The 24,827-nt window shown below is 52.2% G+C and overlaps 1 protein-coding gene across 1 annotated transcript in view; it reads right to left on the bottom strand.

Annotated features, from left to right (window-relative positions):
• LOC128687209 (uncharacterized) overlaps nt 1-24,827 on the bottom strand; it is a 273,243-nt gene that overhangs the window by 49,953 nt on the left and 198,463 nt on the right. The window contains exon 14 of the mRNA XM_070098518.1: nt 24,324-24,471. Coding sequence (XP_069954619.1) covers nt 24,324-24,471 — 148 coding nt within the window. The remainder of the gene's footprint in view (nt 1-24,323; nt 24,472-24,827) is intronic.

Below are 24,827 nucleotides of genomic sequence, written 5' to 3'. Positions count from 1 at the left end.
TTGCATGTCCCATCTGTTTTTCCAGATTTCCCATGCCAGCAGATACCAAGTGCATAGTATGTGCACAGGCTTGGTTTCCGTTTGCCTTGGGTTTCTGTGACTGTATTCCCCATGTTTCCCTGTCTTATTCCTATCCTCCCTAGTGTGGGGTGACTACCACCCACATGATGGGTATGGGGTGACTACCACCCACACCATGGGTGTGGGGTGACTACCACCCACACCATGGGTGTGGGGTGACTACCACCCACACCATGGGTGTGGGGTGACTACCACCCACAGGATGGGTATGTGGTGACTACCACCCACACCATGGGTGTGGGGTGACTACCACCCACACCATGGGTGTGGGGTGACTACCACCCACACCATGGGCATGTGGAGACTACCACCCACACCATGGGCATGTGGTGACTACCACCCACACCATGGGTGTGTGGTGACTACCACCCACACCATGGGTATGTGGTGACTACCACCCACACCATGGGTGCATGGTGACTACCATCCACACCAAGGATATGTGGTGACTACCACCCACACCATGGATATGTGGTGACTACCACCCACACCATGGGTGTGTGGTGACTACCACCCACACCATGGATATGTGGTGACTACCACACACACCATGGATATGTGGTGACTACCACCCACACCATGGGTATGTGGTGACTACCACCCACACCATGGGTATGTGGTGACTACCACCCACACCATGGATATGTGGTGACTACCACCCACACCATGGGTATGTGGTGACTACCACCCACACCATGGATATGTGGTGACTACCACCCACACCATGGGTATGTGGTGACTACCACCCACACCATGGGTATGTGGTGACTACCACCCACACCATGGATATGTGGTGACTACCACCCACACCATGGGTATGTGGTGACTACCACCCACACCATGGGTATGTGGTGACTACCACCCACACCATGGATATGTGGTGACTACCACCCACACCATGAATATGTGATGACTACCACCCACACCATGGGTATGTGGTGACTACCACACACACCATGGATATGTGGTGACTACCACCCACACCATGGGTATGTGGTGACTACCACCCACACCATGGGTATGTGGTGACTACCACCCACACCATGGGTATGTGGTGACTACCACCCACACCATGGATTTGTGGTGACTACCACCCACAACATGGATATGTTGTGACTACCACCCACACCATGGATATGCGGTGACTACCACCCACACCATGGATATGCGGTGACTACCACCCACACCATGGATATGTGGTGACTACCACCCACACCATGGATATGTGGTGACTAACACCCACACCATGGGTATGTGGTGACTACCACCCACACCATGGGTATGTGGTGACTACCACCCACACCATGGGTATGTGGTGACTACCACCCACACCATGGATATGTGGTGACTACCACCCACACCATGGGTATGTGGTGACTACCACCCACACCATGGGTATGTGGTGACTACCACCCACACCATGGGTATGTGGTGACTACCACCCACACCATGGGTATGTGGTGACTACCACCCACACCATGGATATGTGGTGACTACCACCCACACCATGGGTATGTGGTGACTACCACCCACACCATGGGTATGTGGTGACTACCACCCACACCATGGGTATGTGGTGACTACCACCCACACCATGGGTATGTGGTGACTACCACCCACACCATGGATATGTGGTGACTACCACCCACACCATGGGTATGTGGTGACTACCACCCACACCATGGGTATGTGGTGACTACCACCCACACCATGGGTATGTGGTGACTACCACCCACACCATGGGTATGTGGTGACTACCACCCACACCATGGGAATGTGGTGACTACCACCCACACCATGAGTGTGTGGTGACTACCACCCACACCATGAGTGTGTGGTGACTACCACCCACACCATGAGTGTGTGGTGACTACCACCCACACTATGGTGTGTGGTACTACCACCCACACCATGAGTGTGTGGTTACTACCACCCACACCATGGGTGTGTGGTGACTACCACCCACACCATGAGTATGTCGTGACTACCACCCACACCATGAGTATGTGGTGACTACCACCCACACCATGAGTGTGTGGTGACTACCACGCACACCATGGGTGTGTGGTAACACCCACACCATGGGAATGTGGTGACTACCACCCACACCATGAGTGTGTGGTGACTACCACCCACACCATGAGTGTGTGGTGACTACCACCCACACCATGAGTGTGTGGTAACTACCACCCACACCATGAGTGTGTGGTGACTACCAACCACACCATGAGTGTGTGGTGGCTACCACCCACACCATGAGTGTGTGGCAACTACCACCCACACCCTGAGTGTGTGGTAACTACCACCCACACCATGAGTGTGTGTGGTAACTACCACCCACACCATGAGTGTGTGTGGTAACTACCACCCACACCACGAGTGTGTGGTAACTACCACCCACACCATGAGTGTGTGGTGACTACCACCCACACCATGAGTGTGTGGTAACTACCACCCACACCATGAGTGTGTGGTAACTACCACCCACACCATGAGTGTGTGGTAACTACCACACACACCATGAGTGTGTGGTGACTACCACCCACACCATGAGTGTGTGTGGTAACTACCACCCACACCACGAGTGTGTGGTAACTACCACCCACACCATGAGTGTGTGGTAACAACCCACACCATGAGTGTGTGGTAACTACCACCCACACCATGAGTGTGTGGTGACTACCACCCACACCATGAGTGAGTGGTAACTACCACCAACACCATGAGTGTGTGGTGACTACCACCCACACCATGAGTGTGTGGTGACTATCACCCACACCATGAGTGTGTGGTAACTACCACCCACACCCTGAGAGTGTGGTTACTACCACCCACACCATGAGTGAGTGGTAACTACCACCCACACCATGGGTAGTGTGTGTGGTGACTACCACCCACACCATGGGTGTGTGGTGACTACCACCCACACCATGAGTGTGTGGTAACTACCACCCACACCATGAGTGTGTGGTAACTACCACCCACACCATGGGTGTGTGGTCACTACCACTCACACCATGAGCGTGTGGTGACTACCACCCACACAATTGAGTGTGTGGTAACTACCACCCACACCATGGGTGTGTGGTGACTACCACCGACACCATGAGTGTGTGGTAACTACCACCCACACCATGAGTGTGTGGTGACTACCACCCACACCATGAGTGTGTGGTAACTACCACCCACACCATGAGTGTGTGGTAACTACCACCCACACCATGAGTGTGTGGTGACTACCACCCACACCATGAGTGTGTGGTAACTACCACCCACACCATGAGTGTGTGGTAACTACCACCCACACCATGAGTGTGTGGTAACTACCACCCACACCATGAGTGTGTGGTAACTACCACCCACACCATGAGTGTGTGGTAACTACCACCCACACCATGAGTGTGTGGTAACTACCACCCACACCATGAGTGTGTGGTGACTACCACCCACACCATGAGTGTGTGGTAACTACCACCCACACCATGAGTGTGTGGTGACTACCACCCACACCATGAGTGTGTGGTAACTACCACCCACACCATGAGTGTGTGGTGACTACCACCCACACCATGAGTGTGTGGTAACTACCACCCACACCATGAGTGTGTGGTAACTACCACCCACACCATGAGTGTGTGGTGACTACCACCCACACCATGGGTGTGTGGTAACTACCACCCACACCATGAGTGTGTGGTAACTACCACCCACACCATGAGTGTGTGGTGACTACCACCCACACCATGAGTGTGTGGTAACTACCACCCACACCATGAGTGTGTGGTAACTACCACCCACACCATGAGTGTGTGGTAACTACCACCCACACCATGAGTGTGTGGTAACTACCACCCACACCATGAGTGTGTGGTGACTACCACCCACACCATGGGTGTGTGGTAACTACCACCCACACCATGAGTGTGTGGTGACTACCACTCACACCATGGGTGTGTGGTAACTACCACCCACACCATGAGTGTGTGGTGACTACCACCCACACCATGAGTGTGTGGTAACTACCACCCACACCATGAGTGTGTGGTGACTACCACCCACACCACGAGTGTGTGGTAACTACCACCCCACACCATGAGTGTGTGGTAACTACCACCCACACCATGAGTGTGTGGTAACTACCACCCACACCATGGGTGTGTGGTGACTACCACCCACACCCTGAGTGTGTGGTGACTACCACCCACACCATGGGTGTGTGGTCACTACCACCCACACCATGGGTGTGTGGTCACTACCACCCACACCATGAGCGTGTGGTGACTACCACCCACACCATGGGTGTGTGGTCACTACCACCCACACCATGAGTGTGTGGTCACTACCACCCACACCATGGGTGTGTGGTGACTACCACCCACACCATGGGTGTGTGGTGACTACCACCCACACCATGTGTGTGTGGTGACTACCAACCACACCATGGGTGTGTGGTGACTACCACTCACACCATGGGTGTGTGGTGGCAACCACCCACACCATGGGTGTGTGGTGACTACCACCCACACCATGGGTATGTGGTGACTACCACCCACACCATGGGTATGTGGTGACTACCACCCACACCATGGGTATGTGGTGACTACCACCCACACCATGGGTATGTGGTGACTACCACCCACACCATGGGTATGTGGTGACTACCACCCACACCATGGATATGTGGTGACTACCACCCACACCATGGGTATGTGGTGACTACCACCCACACCATGGCTGTGTGGTGACTACCACCCACACCATGGATATGTGGTGACTACCACCCACACCATGGGTATGTGGTGACTACCACCCACACCATGGATATGTGGTGACTACCACCCACACCATGGGTATGTGGTGACTACCACCCACACCATGGGTATGTGGTGACTACCACCCACACCATGGGTATGTGGTGACTACCACCCACACCATGGGTATGTGGTGACTACCACCCACACCATGGATATGTGGTGACTACCACCCACACCATGGGTATGTGGTGACTACCACCCACACCATGGGTATGTGGTGACTACCACCCACACCATGGGTATGTGGTGACTACCACCCACACCATGGGTATGTGGTGACTACCACCCACACCATGGGTATGTGGTGACTACCACCCACACCATGGGTATGTGGTGACTACCACCCACACCATGGGTATGTGGTGACTACCACCCGCACCATGGGTATGTGGTGACTACCACCCACACCATGGGTATGTGGTGACTACCACCTACACCATGGATATGTGGTGACTACCACCCACATCATAGATATGTGGTGACTACCACCCACACCATGGATATGTGATGACTACCACCCACACCATGGGTATGTGGTGACTACCACACACACCATGGATATGTGGTGACTACCACCCACACCATGGGTATGTGGTGACTACCACCCACACCATGGATATGTGGTGACTACCACCTACACCATGGATATGTGGGGACTACCCCCCCACGCCATGGGTATGTGGTGACTACCACCCACACCATAGGTATGTGGTGACTACCACACACACCATGGATATGTGGTGACTACCACCCACACCATGGGTATGTGGTGACTACCACCCACACCATGGGTATGTGGTGACTACCACCCACACCATGGATATGTGGTGACTACCACCCACACCATGGGTATGTGGTGACTACCACCCACACCATGGGTATGTGGTGACTACCACCCACACCATGGGTATGTGGTGACTACCACCCACACCATGGGTATGTGGTGACTACCACCCACACCATGGGTATGTGGTGACTACCACCCACACCATGGGTATGTGGTGACTACCACCCACACAATTGAGTGTGTGGTAACTACCACCCATACCATGAGTGTGTGGTGACTACCACCCACACCATGAGTGTGTGGTAACTACCACCCACACCATGAGTGTGTGGTGACTACCACCCACACCATTAGTGTCTGGTGACTACCACCCACACCATGAGTGTGTGGTAACTACCACCCACACCATGAGTGTGTGGTGACTACCAACCACACCATGAGTGTGTGGTGACTACCACCCACACCATGAGTGTGTGGTGACTACCAACCACACCATGAGTGTGTGGTGACTACCACCCACACCATGAGTGTGTGGTGACTACCAACCACACCATGAGTGTGTGGTAACTACCACCCACACCATGAGTGTGTGGTGACTACCACCCACACCATGAGTGTGTGGTAACAACCCACACCATGAGTGTGTGGTAACTACCACCCACACCATGAGTGTGTGGTGACTACCACCCACACCATGAGTGAGTGGTAACTACCACCAACACCATGAGTGTGTGGTGACTACCACCCACACCATGAGTGTGTGGTGACTACCACCCACACCATGAGTGTGTGGTAACTACCACCCACACCATGAGTGTGTGGTGACTACCACCCACACCATGAGTGTGTGGTAACTACCACCCACACCATGAGTGTGTGGTAACTACCACCCACACCATGAGTGTGTGGTGACTACCACCCACACCATGAGTGTGTGGCAACTACCACCCACACCATGAGTGTGTGGTAACTACCACCCACACCATGAGTGTGTGGTAACTACCACCCACACCATGAGTGTGTGGTAACTACCACCCACACCATGAGTGTGTGGCAACTACCACCCACACCATGAGTGTGTGGTAACTACCACCCACACCATGAGTGTGTGGTAACTACCACCCACACCATGAGTGTGTGGTAACTACCACCCACACCATGAGTGTGTGGTAACTACCACCCACACCATGAGTGTGTGGTAACTACCACCCACACCATGAGTGTGTGGTGACTACCACCCACACCATGAGTGTGTGGTAACTACCACCCACACCATGAGTGTGTGGTGACTACCACCCACACCATGAGTGTGTGGTAACTACCACCCACACCATGAGTGTGTGGTGACTACCACCCACACCATGAGTGTGTGGTAACTACCACCCACACCATGAGTGTGTGGTAACTACCACCCACACCATGAGTGTGTGGTGACTACCACCCACACCATGGGTGTGTGGTAACTACCACCCACACCATAAGTGTGTGGTAACTACCACCCACACCATGAGTGTGTGGTGACTACCACCCACACCATGGGTGTGTGGTAACTACCACCCACACCATGAGTGTGTGGTAACTACCACCCACACCATGAGTGTGTGGTAACTACCACCCACACCATGAGTGTGTGGTAACTACCACCCACACCATGAGTGTGTGGTGACTACCACCCACACCATGGGTGTGTGGTAACTACCACCCACACCATGAGTGTGTGGTGACTACCACCCACACCATGAGTGTGTGGTAACTACCACCCACACCATGAGTGTGTGGTGACTACCACCCACACCACGAGTGTGTGGTAACTACCACCCACACCATGAGTGTGTAGTAACTACCACCCACACCATGAGTGTGTGGTAACTACCACCCACACCATGGGTGTGTGGTGACTACCACCCACACCATGAGTGTGTGGAAACTACCACCCACACCATGGGTGTGTGGTCACTACCACCCACACCATGGGTGTGTGGTCACTACCACCCACACCATGAGCGTGTGGTGACTACCACCCACACCATGGGTGTGTGGTCACTACCACCCACACCATGGGTGTGTGGTAACTACCACACACACCATGGGTGTGTGGTAACTACCACCCACACCATGAGTGTGTGGTCACTACCACCCACACCATGGGTGTGTGGTCACTACCACCCACACCATGGGTGTGTGGTGACTACCACCCACACCATGGGTGTGTGGTAACTACCACCCACACCATGGGTGTGTGGTGACTACCACCCACACCATGGGTGTGTGGTAACTACCACCCACACCATGGGTATGCAGTGACTACCACCCACACCATGGGTGAGTGGTAACTACCACCCACACCATGGGTGTGTGGTGACTACCACCCACACCATGAGTGTGTGGTAACTACCACCCACACCATGGGTGTGTGGTGACTACCACCCACACCATGGGTGTATGGTGACTACCACCCACACCATGGGTGTGTGGTGACTACCACCCACACCATGGGTGTGTGGTAAGTACCACCCACACCATGGGTGTGAGGTAACTACCACCCACACCATGGGTGTGTGGTATCTACCACCCAAACCATGGGTGTGTGGTCACTTCAACCCACACCATGGGTGTGTGGTGACTACCACCCACATTATGGGTGTGTGGTAACTACCACCCACACCATGGGTGTGTGGTGACTACCACCCACACCATGGGTGTGTGGTGACTACCACCCACACCATGGATATGTGGTGACTACCACCCACACCATGGGTATGTGGTGACTACCACCCACACCATGGGTATGTGGTGACTACCACCCACACCATGGGTATGTGGTGACTACCACCCACACCATGGGTATGTGGTGACTACCACCCACACCATGGGTATGGAGTGACTACCACCCACACCATGAGTGTGTGGTAACTACCACCCACACCATGGGTGTGTGGTGACTACCACCCACACCATGGGTGTGTGGTGACTACCACCCACACCATGGATATGTGGTGACTACCACCCACACCATGGGTATGTGGTGACTACCACCCACACCATGGGTATGTGGTGACTACCACCCACACCATGGATATGTGGTGACTACCACCCACACCATGGGTATGTGGTGACTACCACCCACACCATGGATATGTGGTGACTACCACCCACACCATGGATATGTGGTGACTACCACCCACACCATGGGTATGTGGTGACTACCACCCACACCATGGGTATGTGGTGACTACCACCCACACCATGGGTATGTGGTGACTACCACCCACACCATGGGTATGTGGTGACTACCACCCACACCATGGGTATGTGGTGACTACCACCCACACCATGGATATGTGGTGACTACCACCCACACCATGGGTATGTGGTGACTACCACCCACACCATGGGTATGTGGTGACTACCACCCACACCATGGATATGTGGTGACTACCACCCACACCATGGGTATGTGGTGACTACCACCCACACCATGGGTATGTGGTGACTACCACCCACACCATGGATATGTGGTGACTACCACCCACACCATGGGTATGTGGTGACTACCACCCACACCATGGGTATGTGGTGACTACCACCCACACCATGGGTATGTGGTGACTACCACCCACACCATGGATATGTGGTGACTACCACCCACACCATGGGTATGTGGTGACTACCACCCACACCATGGATATGTGGTGACTACCACCCACACCATGGATATGTGGTGACTACCACCCACACCATGGATATGTGGTGACTACCACCCACACCATGGATATGTGGTGACTACCACCCACACCATGGGTATGTGGTGACTACCACCCACACCATGGGTATGTGGTGACTACCACCCACACCATGGGTATGTGGTGACTACCACCCACACCATGGGTATGTGGTGACTACCACCCACACCATGGGTATGTGGTGACTACCACCCACACCATGGGTATGTGGTGACTACCACCCACACCATGGGTATGTGGTGACTACCACCCACACCATGGGTATGTGGTGACTACCACCCACACCATGGGTATGTGGTGACTACCACCCACACCATGGGAATGTGGTAACTAAAACCCACACCATGAGTGTGTGGTGACTACCACCCACACCATGAGTGTGTGGTGACTACCACCCACACCATGAGTGTGTGGTAACTACCACCCACACCATGAGTGTGTGGTAACTACCACCCACACCATGAGTGTGTGGTAACTACCACCCACACCATGAGTGTGTGGTAACTACCACCCACACCATGAGTGTGTGGTAACTACCACCCACACCATGAGTGTGTGGTAACTACCACCCACACCATGAGTGTGTGGTAACTACCACCCACACCATGAGTGTGTGGTGACTACCACCCACACCATGAGTGTGTGGCAACTACCACCCACACCATGAGTGTGTGGCAACTACCACCCACACCATGAGTGTGTGGCAACTACCACCCACACCATGAGTGTGTGGTAACTACCACCCACACCATGAGTGTGTGGTGACTACCACCCACACCATGAGTGTGTGGTAACTACCACCCACACCATGAGTGTGTGGCAACTACCACCCACACCATGAGTGTGTGGTAACTACCACCCACACCATGAGTGTGTGGTAACTACCACCCACACCATGAGTGTGTGGTAACTACCACCCACACCATGAGTGTGTGGTGACTACCACCCACACCATGGGTGTGTGGTGACTACCACCGACACCATGGGTGTGTGGTGACTACCACCCACACAATTGAGTGTGTGGTAACTACCACCCACACCATGGGTGTGTGGTGACTACCACCGACACCATGGGTGTGTGGTGACTACCACCCACACAATTGAGTGTGTGGTAACTACCACCCACACCATGAGTGTGTGGTGACTACCACCCACACCATGAGTGTGTGGTAACTACCACCCACACCATGGGTGTGTGGTAACTACCACCCACACCATGGGTGTGTGGTCACTACCAACCACACCATGGGTGTGTGGTCACTACCACCCACACCATGGGTGTGTGGTCCACACTATCACTACCATCCACACCATGGGTGTGTGGTCACTACCACCCACACCATGGGTGTGTGGTCACTACCATCCACACCATGGGTGTGTGGTCACTACCACCCACACCATGGGTGTGTGGTCACTACCACCCACACCATGGGTGTGTGGTCACTACCACCCACACCATGGGTGTGTGGTAACTACCACCCACACCATGGGTGTGTAGTGACTACCACCCACACCATGAGTATGTGGTGACTACCACCCACACCATGGGTGTGTGGTAACTACCACCCACACCATGGGTGTGTGGTCACTACCACCCACACCATGGGTGTGTGGTCACTACCACCCACACCATGGGTGTGTGGTCACTACCACCCAAACCATGGGTGTGTGGTTACTACCATCCACACCATGGGTGTGTGGTCACTACCATCCACACCATGGGTGTGTGGTCACTACCACCCACACCATGGGTGTGTGGTCACTACCACCCACACCATGGGTGTGTGGTCACTACCACCCACACCATGGGTGTGTGGTCACTACCACCCACACCATGGGTGTGTGGTCACTACCACCCACACCATGGGTGTGTGGTCACTACCACCCACACCATGGGTGTGTGGTCACTACCACCCAAACCATGGGGTGTGGTCACTACCACCCACACCATGTGGTCACTGCCACCCACGCCATGGGTGTGTGGTCACTACCACCCATACCATGGGTGTGTGGTCACTACCACCCACACCATGGGTGTGTGGTCACTACCATCCACACCATGGGTGTGTGGTAACTACCACCCACACCATGGGTGTGTGGTCACTACCATCCACACCATGGGTGTGTGGTAACTACCACCCACACCATGGGTGTGTGGTCACTACCATCCACACCATGGGTGTGTGGTAACTACCACCCACACCATGGGTGTGTGGTCACTACCACCCACACCATGGGTGTGTGGTCACTACCATCCACACCATGGGTATGTGGTCACTACCATCCACACCATGGGTGTGTGGTCACTACCACCTACACCATGGGTGTGTGGTCACTACCACCCACACCATGGGTGTGTGGTCACTACCACCCACACCATTCGTGTGTGGTCACTACCATCCACACCATGGGTGTGTGGTCACTACCATCCACACCATGGGGGTGTGATCACTACCATCCACACCTTGGGTGTGTGGTCACTACCACCCACACCATGGGTGTGTGGTCACTACCATCCACACCATGGGTGTGTGGTCACTACCACCCACACCATGGGTGTGTGGTTACTACCACCTACACCATGGGTGTGTGGTCACTACCATCCACACCATGGGTGTGTGGTCACTACCACCCACACGATGGGTGTGTGGTGACTACCACCCACACGATGGGTGTGTGGTGACTACCACCCACAACATGGGTGTGTGGTGACTACCACCCACACCATGGGTGTGTGGTGACTACCACCCACACCATGGGTGTGTGGTCACTACCACCTACACCATGGGTGTGTGGTCACTACCACCCACACCATGGGTGTGTGGTCACTACCACCCACACCATGGGTGTGTGGTCACTACCATCCACACCATGGGTGTGTGGTAACTACCACCCACACCATGGGTGTGTGGTCACTACCATTCACACCATGGGTGTGTGGTAACTACCACCCCCACCATGGGTGTGTGGTCACTACCATCCACACCATGGGTGTGTGGTAACTACCACCCACACCATGGGTGTGTGGTCACTACCATCCACACCATAGGTGTGTGGTAACTACCACCCACACCATGGGTGTGTGGTCACTACCACCCACACCATGGGTGTGTGGTCACTACCATCCACACCATGGGTATGTGGTCACTACCATCCACACCATGGGTGTGTGGTCACTACCACCTACACCATGGGTGTGTGGCCACTACCACCCACACCATGGGTGTGTGGTCACTACCACCCACACCATTCGTGTGTGGTCACTACCACCCACACCATGGGTGTGTGGTCACTACCATCCACACCATGGGTGTGTGGTCACTACCATCCACACCATGGGGGTGTGATCACTACCATCCACACCTTGGGTGTGTGGTCACTACCACCCACACCATGGGTGTGTGGTCACTACCATCCACACCATGGGTGTGTGGTCACTACCACCCACACCATGGGTGTGTGGTTACTACCACCTACACCATGGGTGTGTGGTCACTACCATCCACACCATGGGTGTGTGGTCACTACCACCCACACGATGGGTGTGTGGTGACTACCACCCACAACATGGGTGTGTGGTGACTACCACCCACACCATGGGTGTGTGGTGACTACCACCCACACCATGGGTGTGTGGTCACTACCACCCACACCATGGGTGTGTGGTCACTACCACCCACACCATGGGTGTGTGGTCACTTCCACCCACACCATAGGTGTGTGGTCACTACCACCCACACCATGGGTGTGTGGTAACTACCACCCACACCATGGGTGTGTGGTCACTACCATCCACACCATGGGTGTGGTCACTACCATCCACACCATTGGTGTGTGGTAACTACCATCCACACCATGGGTGTGTGGTCACTACCACCCACACCATGGGTGTGTGGTCACTACCACCCACACCATGGGTGTGTGGTCACTTCCACCCACACCATGGGTGTGTGGTAACTACCACCCATACCATGGGTGTGTGGTCACTACCACCCACACCATGGGTGTGTGGTCACTACCACCCACACCATGGGTGTGTGGTCACTACCACCCACACCATGGGTGTGTGGTCACTACCACCCACACCATGGGTGTGTGGTCACTACCACCCACACCATGGGTGTGTGGTCACTACCACACAATGGGTGTGTGGTCACTACCACCCACACCATGGGTGTGTGGTCACTACCATCCACACCATGGGTGTGTGGTCACTACCATTCACACCATGGGTGTGTGGTCACTACCACCCACACCATGGGTGTGTGGTCACTACCATCCACACCATGGGTGTGTGGTCACTACCACACACACCATGGGTGTGTGGTCACTACCATCCACACCATGGGAGTGTGGTAACTACCACCCACACCATGGGTGTTTGGTCACTACCATCCACACCATGGGTGTGTGGTAACTACCACCCACAAAATGGGTGTGTGGTCACTACCATCCACACCATGGGTGTGTGGTAACTACCACCCACACCATGGGTGTGTGGTCACTACCATCCACACCATGGGTGTGTGGTAACTACCACCCACCCCATGGGTGTGTGGTCACTACCATCCACACCATGGGTGTGTGGTCACTACCATCCACACGATGGGTGTGTGGTCACTACCATCCACACCATGGGTGTGTGGTCACTACCATCCACACCATGGGTGTGTGGTCACTACCACCCACACCATGGGTGTGTGGTCACTACCACCCACACCATGGGTGTGTGGTCACTACCACCCACACCATGGGTGTGTGGTCACTACCACCCACACCATGGGTGTGTGGTCACTACCATCCACACCATGAGTGTGTGGTCACTACCATACACACCATGGGTGTGTGGTCACTACCACCCACACCATGGGTGTGTGGTCACTACCATCAACACCATGGGTGTGTGGTCACTACCACCCACACCATGGGTGTGTGGTCACTACCATCCACACCATGGGTGTGTGGTCACTACCTCCCACACCATGGGTGTGTGGTCACTACCATCCACACCATGGGTGTGTGGTCACTACCTCCCACACCATGGGTGTGTGGTCACTACCATTCACACCATGGGTGTGTGGTAACTAACACCCACACCATGGGTGTGTGGTCACTACCATCCACACCATGGGTGTGTGGTAACTACCACCCACACCATGGGTGTGTGGTCACTACCATCCACACCATGGGTGTGTGGTAACTACCACCCACACCATGGGTGTGTGGTCACTACCATCCACACCATGGGTGTGTGGTCACTACCATCCACACCATGGGTGTGTGGTCACTACCATCCACACCATGGGTGTGTGGTCACTACCACCCACACCATGGGTGTGTGGTCACTACACACCCACTACCACCCACACCATGGGTGTGTGGTCACTACCATCCACACCATGGGTGTGTGGTTACTACCATCCACACCATGGGTGTGTGGTCTACTACCATCCACACACCATGGGTGTGTGGTCACTACCACCCACACCATGAGCGTGTGCTGACTGCCACCCACACCATGGGTGTGTGGTAACTACAACCACACCATGAGTGTGTGGTGACTACCACCCACACCATGGGTGTGTGGTCACTACCACCCACACCATGGGTGTGTGGTCACTACCACCCACACCATGGGTGTGTGGTCACTACCACCCACACCATGGGTGTGTGGTCACTACCACCCACACCATGGGTGTGTGGTCACTACCACCCACACCATGGGTGTGTGGTCACTACCACCCACACCATGGGTGTGTGGTAACTACCACCCACACCATGGGTGTGTGGTCACTACCACCCACACCATGGGTGTGTGGTAACTACCACCCACACCATGGGTGTGTGGTCACTACCACCCACACCATGGGTGTGTGGTAACTACCACCCACACCATGGGTGTGTGGTCACTACCATCCACACCATGGGTGTGTGGTCACTACCACCCACACCATGGGTGTGTGGTCACTACCACCCACACCATGGGTGTGTGGTCACTACCACCCACACCATGGGTGTGTGGTCACTACCATCCACACCATGGGTGTGTGGTCACTACCATCCACACCATGGGTGTGTGGTCACTACCACCCACACCATGGGTGTGTGGTCACTACCACCCACACCATGGGTGTGTGGTCACTACCACCCACACCATGGGTGTGTGGTCACTACCATCCACACCATGGGTGTGTGGTCACTACCACCCACACCATGGGTGTGTGGTCACTACCACCCACACCATGGGTGTGTGGTCACTACCATCCACACCATGGGTGTGTGGTCACTACCATCCACACCATGGGTGTGTGGTCACTACCATCCACACCATGGGTGTGTGGTCACTACCACCCACACCATGGGTGTGTGGTCACTACCATCCACACCATGGGTGTGTGGTCACTACCACCCACACCATGGGTGTGTGGTCACTACCACCCACACCATGGGTGTGTGGTCACTACCATCCACACCATGGGTGTGTGGTCACTACCATCCACACCATGGGTGTGTGGTCACTACCACCCACACCATGGGTGTGTGGTCACTACCACCCACACCATGGGTGTGTGGTCACTACCACCCACATAATGGGTGTGTGGTCACTACTACATGGGTGTGTGGTCACCCACACCATGGGTGTGTGGTCACTACCATCCACACCATGGGTGTGTGGTCACTACCACCCACACCATGGGTGTGTGGTCACTACCATCCACACCATGGGTGTGTGGTCACTACCACCCACACCATGGGTGTGTGGTCACTACCACCCACACCATGGGTGTGTGGTCACTACCACCCACCCACACCATGGGTGTGTGGTCACTACCATGCACACCATGGGTGTGTGGTCACTACCACCCACACCATGGGTGTGTGGTCACTACCACCCACACCATGGGTGTGTGGTCACTACCACCCACACCATGGGTGTGTGGTCACTACCACCCACACCATGGGTGTGTGGTCACTACCACCCACACCATGGGTGTGTGGTCACTACCACCCACACCATGGGTGTGTGGTCACTACCACCCACACCATGGGTGTGTGGTCACTACCACCCACACCATGGGTGTGTGGTCACTACCACCCACACCATGGGTGTGTGGTCACTACCACCCACACCATGGGTGTGTGGTCACTACCACCCACACCATGGGTGTGTGGTCACTACCACCCACACCATGGGTGTGTGGTCACTACCATCCACACCATGGGTGTGTGGTCACTACCACCCACACCATGGGTGTGTGGTCACTACCACCCACACCATGGGTGTGTGGTCACTACCACCCACACCATGGGTGTGTGGTCACTACCATCCACACCATGGGTGTGTGGTCACTACCATCCACACCATGGGTGTGTGGTCACTACCACCCACACCATGGGTGTGTGGTCACTACCATCCACACCATGGGTGTGTGGTCACTACCACCCACACCATGGGTGTGTGGTCACTACCATCCACACCATGGGTGTGTGGTCACTACCACCCACACCATGGGTGTGTGGTCACTACCATCCACACCATGGGTGTGTGGTAACTACCACCCACACCATGGGTGTGTGGTCACTACCACCCACACCATGGGTGTGTGGTCACTACCACCCACACCATGGGTGTGTGGTCACTACCATCCACACCATGGGTGTGTGGTCACTACCATCCACACCATGGGTGTGTGGTCACTACCACCCACACCATGGGTGTGTGGTCACTACCATCCACACCATGGGTGTGTGGTCACTACCATCCACACCATGGGTGTGTGGTCACTACCATCCACACCATGGGTGTGTGGTCACTACCATCCACACCATGGGTGTGTGGTCACTACCACCCACACCATGGGTGTGTGGTCACTACCACCCACACCATGGGTGTGTGGTCACTACCATCCACACCATGGGTGTGTGGTCACTACCATCCACACCATGGGTGTGTGGTCACTACCACCCACACCATGGGTGTGTGGTCACTACCACCCACACCATGGGTGTGTGGTCACTACCACCCACACCATGGGTGTGTGGTCACTACCACCCACACCATGGGTGTGTGGTCACTACCACCCACACCATGGGTGTGTGGTCACTACCACCCACACCATGGGTGTGTGGTCACTACCACCCACACCATGGGTGTGTGGTCACTACCACCCACACCATGGGTGTGTGGTCACTACCATCCACACCATGGGTGTGTGGTCACTACCACCCACACCATGGGTGTGTGGTCACTACCACCCACACCATGGGTGTGTGGTCACTACCACCCACACCATGGGTGTGTGGTCACTACCACCCACACCATGGGTGTGTGGTCACTACCACCCACACCATGGGTGTGTGGTCACTACCATCCACACCATGGGTGTGTGGTCACTACCACCCACACCATGGGTGTGTGGTCACTACCATCCACACCATGGGTGTGTGGTCCACACCATGGGTGTGTGGTCACTACCACCCACACCATGGGTGTGTGGTCACTACCATCCACACCATGGGTGTGTGGTCACTACCACCCACACCATGGGTGTGTGGTCACTACCACCCACACCATGGGTGTGTGGTCACTACCACCCACACCATGGGTGTGTGGTCACTACCATCCACACCATGGGTGTGTGGTCACTACCATCCACACCATGGGTGTGTGGTCACTACCACCCACACCATGGGTGTGTGGTCACTACCACCCACACCATGGGTGTGTGGTCACTACCACCCACACCATGGGTGTGTGGTCACTACCACCCACACCATGGGTGTGTGGTCACTACCATCCACACCATGGGTGTGTGGTCACTACCACCCACACCATGGGTGTGTGGTCACTACCATCCACACCATGGGTGTGTGGTAACTACCACCCACACCATGGGTGTGTGGTCACTACCATTCACACCATGGGTGTGTGGTAACTACCACCCACACCATGGGTGTGTGGTCACTACCATCCACACCATGGGTGTGTGGTAACTACCACCCACACCATGGGTGTGTGGTCACTACCATCCACACCATGGGTGTGTGGTAACTACCACCCACACCATGGGTGTGTGGTCACTACCATCCACACCATGGGTGTGTGGTCACTACCATCCACACCATGGGTGTGTGGTCACTACCATCCACACCATGGGTGTGTGGTCACTACCACCCACACCATGGGTGTGTGGTCACTACCACCCACACCATGGGTGTGTGGTCACTACCACCCACACCATGGGTGTGTGGTCACTACCATCCACACCATGGGTGTGTGGTCACTACCATCCACACCATGGGTGTGTGGTCACTACCACCCACACCATGGGTGTGTGGTCACTGCCATCCACACCATGGGTGTGTGGTCACTGCCACCCACACCTTGGGTGTGTGGTAACTACCACGTACACCATGGGTGTGTGGTCACTACCACCCACACCATGGGTGTGTGGTCACTACCACCCACACCATGGGTGTGTGGTCACTACCACCCACACCATGGGTGTGTGGTCACTACCACCCACACCATGGGTGTGTGGTCACTACCACCCACACCATGGGTGTGTGGTCACTACCACCCACACCATGGGTGTGTGGTCACTACCACCCACACCATGGGTGTGTGGTCACTACCACCCACACCATGGGTGTGTGGTCACTACCACCCACACCATGGGTGTGTGGTCACTACCACCCACACCATGGGTGTGTGGTCACTACCACCCACACCATGGGTGTGTGGTCACTACCACCCACACCATGGGTGTGTGGTCACTACCACCCACACCATGGGTGTGTGGTCACTACCACCCACACCATGGGTGTGTGGTCACTACCTACCACACCATGGGTGTGTGGTCACTACCACCCACACCATGGGTGTGTGGTCACTACCACCCACACCATGGGTGTGTGGTCACTACCACCCACACAATGGGTGTGTGGTCACTACCACCCACACCATGGGTGTGTGGTCACTACCACCCACACCATGGGTGTGTGGTCACTACCACCCACACCATGGGTGTGTGGTCACTACCACCCACACCATGGGTGTGTGGTCACTACCACCCACACCATGGGTGTGTGGTCACTACCACCCACACCATGGGTGTGTGGTCACTACCACCCACACCATGGGTGTGTGGTCACTACCACCCACACCATGGGTGTGTGGTCACTACCACCCACACCATGGGTGTGTGGTCACTACCACCCACACCATGGGTGTGTGGTCACTACCACCCACACCATGGGTGTGTGGTCACTACCACCCACACCATGGGTGTGTGGTCACTACCACCCACACCATGGGTGTGTGGTCACTACCACCCACACCATGGGTGTGTGGTCACTACCACCCACACCATGGGTGTGTGGTCACTACCACCCACACCATGGGTGTGTGGTCACTACCACCCACACCATGGGTGTGTGGTCACTACCACCCACACCATGGGTGTGTGGTCACTACCACCCACACCATGGGTGTGTGGTCACTACCACCCACACCATGGGTGTGTGGTCACTACCACCCACACCATGGGTGTGTGGTCACTACCACCCACACCATGGGTGTGTGGTCACTACCACCCACACCATGGGTGTGTGGTCACTACCACCCACACCATGGGTGTGTGGTCACTACCACCCACACCATGGGTGTGTGGTCACTATTACGAGTCAGTATATAATTGTATTATATACTGTAGTCCAAACCATACCATGGGCAGGGTTTCAACCCAGTAGTTAACATGTCTGGTTTGAGTTTTATGACTCCCTGACCGTGGGTTCAAGTCCTGCCCGTGGTACGGTTTGTGTGCAATAGAGTCATTACGATTTCATGAGTCATATTATACTCCATTTTATAGCAATAAATTTTGTTTATTTGACCTTGTTATCATACCCTTGGAATGGCTTCTATACACTGTATTGTTTAATAAGAAGAGGAAGCCAATTGTTAACACTGGGAAGAAAGTAATATTGTGTATAAAAGTGGAAGCCATTTTTAATGTTCTAAGAACCTGCCTAGTATAGGCCAGTAGGCCTGTTCCTGTGTTCCCTCCACTTATGTTTTAACATTAACAAAACATAAACAAAACAAAAGTTTATTTCTGTGCAAAGGATACAATGTGCCTTTACATTTCATAATTTGATTAGTACCAAGAAAGTCACTAACATGCCAAGGCATTTTGAGCAGACTTAACCTAATACCTAGAGATAATATTAGTGCAGCAACTGTGCATGATACAGGTACCATACCTAGAAAGGTACTGTATCTATTTTATTCACCCATTGTATCAGAAAAGATGGTAAAGCAAAGAAAATATCTACATGTATTTAGGCCTAAATTTAATGCACTGCTTTAAGTTTTATACAAGTAATTTAGAGGCTGAAGGCATGTGTGTTTTAAGTGGTGATAAAGTGTTAATTTAAACAGATTTAACTGAAGGGTATCGGGAAATTTTTGGTGATTTAGCAACACGAGTCTGCAACAAAATGATTTTGATAAATAACACATTTAGTCATATACATGTTTATGTAGGCAAGTTTTTTCTTTTTCAATTCTAGTCATAATCTTAAGTCCAACCTAAATTTACAAAATTATTTAAGACCCAACCAAGTCATATATTTGGAACTCTGCTGTATTTATTTTTCATCCCGCTTATTCTCATGGTCTGCAACAGAAGAAAGTACAGCGGTACCTCGAGTTTCGAACAGCTCCCAACTCGAACAATTATGTAAGTGTATTTTTGTAAGTGCTTTTGTAAGTGTATTTTTGGGGGTCTGAAATGGACTAATCTAATTTGCATTATTCCTTATGGGAACAAATTCATTCGGTATTGGCACTCGAACAGCCTTCTGGAACAAATTAAGCTTGTAACTCAAGGTACCCTTAAACTCTCCAAACGTAGATCTACGTTTGCACGCGTAGCGCTCTGAACATAGATCAACGTTTTATTTTTCATTCCTTCAAATTTGGCACGATAGGCCTGAGTCTTCTAGACATGAGAGAATGGGTCTATGCCTTAAGTGTGTGCAGTGTGAAAAAATTCGCTGATGCTGGGGTACCGTGTGGTAGCACCAGTTAGTTTCAGCTCCTTCTTGGGTTAACATCATGGCAAACCCCCATGATTCACTCATGCCTCAGCATATTCTCAGAAAGTGTAACAGAATGTGAGGTTAGTGAATTTGACACTGATATAGTCACTAATGTTCAAATAATTAGTGAAAATATTGATGATAACCTAGATGACCCTCAGCCCATCACCTCTGGGGTGGCCAGTGTGGCCATACCAGACCCTCAGCCAAGTACCTCTGGGGTTGCTAGTGTTACTACCCAAAGGCAACTCTGCAAGAGGAAATTATAATTTTCCAAGCATTACAGTGATGACGATAGTAAAAGTGATATTAGTGATGATGATGAAATCGATTTCATGCCGATAGAGGATTTGTCAAGTGACAGTGATTATCATTATTCCCCAGTGAAACGTACTTTTAGGTGTCGTAACCTACGTTCAGGCAGTGTGCCATATGTAGTCAGTGGCAAGGGTCGTGGCAGGTCACGATCCGAAACCCCAGCTAGTGATAGTGACAGTGATCATGAAGGTGAATATGCTGGGATGGAGGAAGGAGATTGGTGGCATGGTGCCTGGACCTCGTGGCACAGTGGGTGGGCAGACAAAGGACCGCCCGGTACCCTCTCAACCATGTGCTGCCTCCACTCCCATCCCCCCTCCTGCTCCCCCACGCCCCATGCCATAGGTCCACCCTGCACCATCTGATCGCAAATGGAAATGGACAGAAAGTACACTATTCATGCCACATCCTTTCAATTTTGATGCCAGTGGAAGTGGTATCATGCCACATTGTCCTATCACAAATGAGTCTACAGAGTTAGACTATTTTCAACTATAATTTGATGAACCAATAATGAACCTGATTGTTATCCAGACCAATATGTACTACCATTATACAATGCACCACACAGATGTTTCAGAATCGTCACGGCTGCGCAGGTGGAAAGATACAACTGTGGCTGAAATGTATTTATTCCTTGGCACAATCATGCTTATGCCATACACCTATAAGAACAATATAGCACACTACTGTCCACAGACCACTTCATCAGTACTCCAGTCTTCCATGATCTCCTCCCCTGCAACAGATTCACTCTGTTGCTATGAATATTGAACTTCGCAGACAGGAATACTCCAAACCGAAATGACCTCCTATACAAAATCAGGGAATTGTTTATGTATCTAAAGCAAAAATTCAGTGCCTACTTTTATCCATTCAAGAATATTGTTGCTGACGAGTCCTTGATTCTGTTCAAGGGACGACTGTCATTCCAACAATATATACCAAGCAAACGTAATTGCTTTGGTATAAAACTCTTTGTTATGTGTGACTGTGAGACTGGTCTTGTGTTGGATGTCATTAACTACACAGGGAAAAGCACACGCGATGATACCAGACGCATGTTGGGCATTTCTGGTGATGTTGTTCACAAGATGATGCAGCCATACCTTGGCAAGGGCCATACATTGTACATAGACAACTAGTATACAAGACCTATGCTCGCTGATTTCCTATGTGTGAACAATACTGATATATGTGGAACAGTGAGAAAAAGAAGAAAACATATGCTAAGGTTAACTGGAGGAAGTGTAGTGCAAGTGTTTCATGCCAATGACATCATGGTACTGACGTGGCATGACAAACGGGACGTGACATTGCTGTCAACCATCCACAGAAATGAGATGGTACAGACAGACTGAGCAAGTACAACAATGAACCTATTGTAAAGCCAGCTGCTCTCATCGACTATACGAACAATATGCGACTAGTCGATAAGTGTGACATGATGATAGGATTTGTTGACTGTGTGCGTAGGAGTTGCAAGTGGTATATAAAAGTGTTTTTCCACCTTGTATACATTGCAATGCTCAATGCCTTCAACATGTATGAAATAATGACAGGGAAGCGACAACGATATGCGGAATTCACCCTCAATGTTGTCAAGCAGATAGCGAAAAAGTATGGCACAACACCTGTATCTGTCACTCCACAGCAACCTGTCACCCCACAACAGTGGCCTGTCACTCCACAAGAAGGGAAAGTGCCTGACCAAATTATCCCTAACGTCGCTGCCTGATACCATTACCATCTACTCCAAAGAAGTACTCTCAGAAAAAGTGTGTTGCGAGTGCTTACACTACACAGCGACCCCAAGTGCGAAAAGACACACGATACATATATCAGCAATGTGGGGTGGCACTCTGTATAAATACATGCTTCTTGGAGTACCATACAATGGTGGATTTTAGAAACATAAATGGGACCTGTATATACCTTGCATATACATATGTATATATAAACAATAGTATGTGACTGAACCAGGTGTACAAATTCATCTATCAGTGTGAATATGTGTGTTTGTGACAGTGTGATTACCAATTCAGTACCAAATATTTTTGTCTCAACAAAAATTGGCTATGAAATCAAAAGATCTGCAACAAAACATTATTATCATAACAATGAAAATAAAAAATAGAAAAGAATTGGAAAAAATGATAAATGTTTATTGTTTCTGCAAGCGGCTCCATGATGCCGACACCTCATCATTTAGCAAGAACTTTGTGGGCTTATATTTCGGCAAGTACCAGCCCTAAAATTTTTTTTTTGTCCTATAACATTTCTAAAAATGCGCTCTTAATTTAAAAAAAAAAAAATTATTTTTCAAAATATTTGGAGCGCTGCGTGAGTGAACATAGATCTATGTTTGGACAGTTTAAAGGTTAAAATCTTTTACAACATCAATACAGTACTACTCTAACAAGAAAAGCACTAATCTCAAAAATGTTATTTAATTATTATCTGAGTGACACCCACTTGTCTGACATTCTCTTCACACGATTATCAATGCTGCACTCCTCAGCCCGGTTGATACGAGCCAGGTACGTCACGATGGACTCCTTCTCAAAGATCCTCAGAGACTCCAGTGTATCCTTCATGTAATCCTCCACTGCAATGATACACATTTATTTATTTATTTATTTTATAATTTGAACATACATACAGAGGTACAAAAAAATACAGGTAAGAGAAGCATGCCAAAGCCACTTGTATGCATAGCATTACGGGCAGGCTTAAAATTAACTTAAGATTAACTAAGCAGTGATGTAATCAGTGATAAAACATTATTGTAAACAGATAACAATAAAGCACAATGAGTATTACAAAGACAGGTCATATGGTTGCATGCATTGTTGTACATTCAGTAGAATGGAGTATTCTGTTAGGTAGTGTATTTAAAAAATAACAGAGTTAGATTGGGTCTTAGGTTTAACATTTATGTGATATAATTGTGAGAAACATTTAAGATAAACAATTTAT

This window comes from Cherax quadricarinatus, chromosome 62 (assembly GCF_038502225.1).
Source record: "Cherax quadricarinatus isolate ZL_2023a chromosome 62, ASM3850222v1, whole genome shotgun sequence".
NCBI lineage: Eukaryota > Metazoa > Arthropoda > Malacostraca > Decapoda > Parastacidae > Cherax > Cherax quadricarinatus.
The sequence above is the reverse complement of the archived record's forward strand: the minus strand, read 5'-3'. Positions and strand labels throughout refer to the sequence as shown.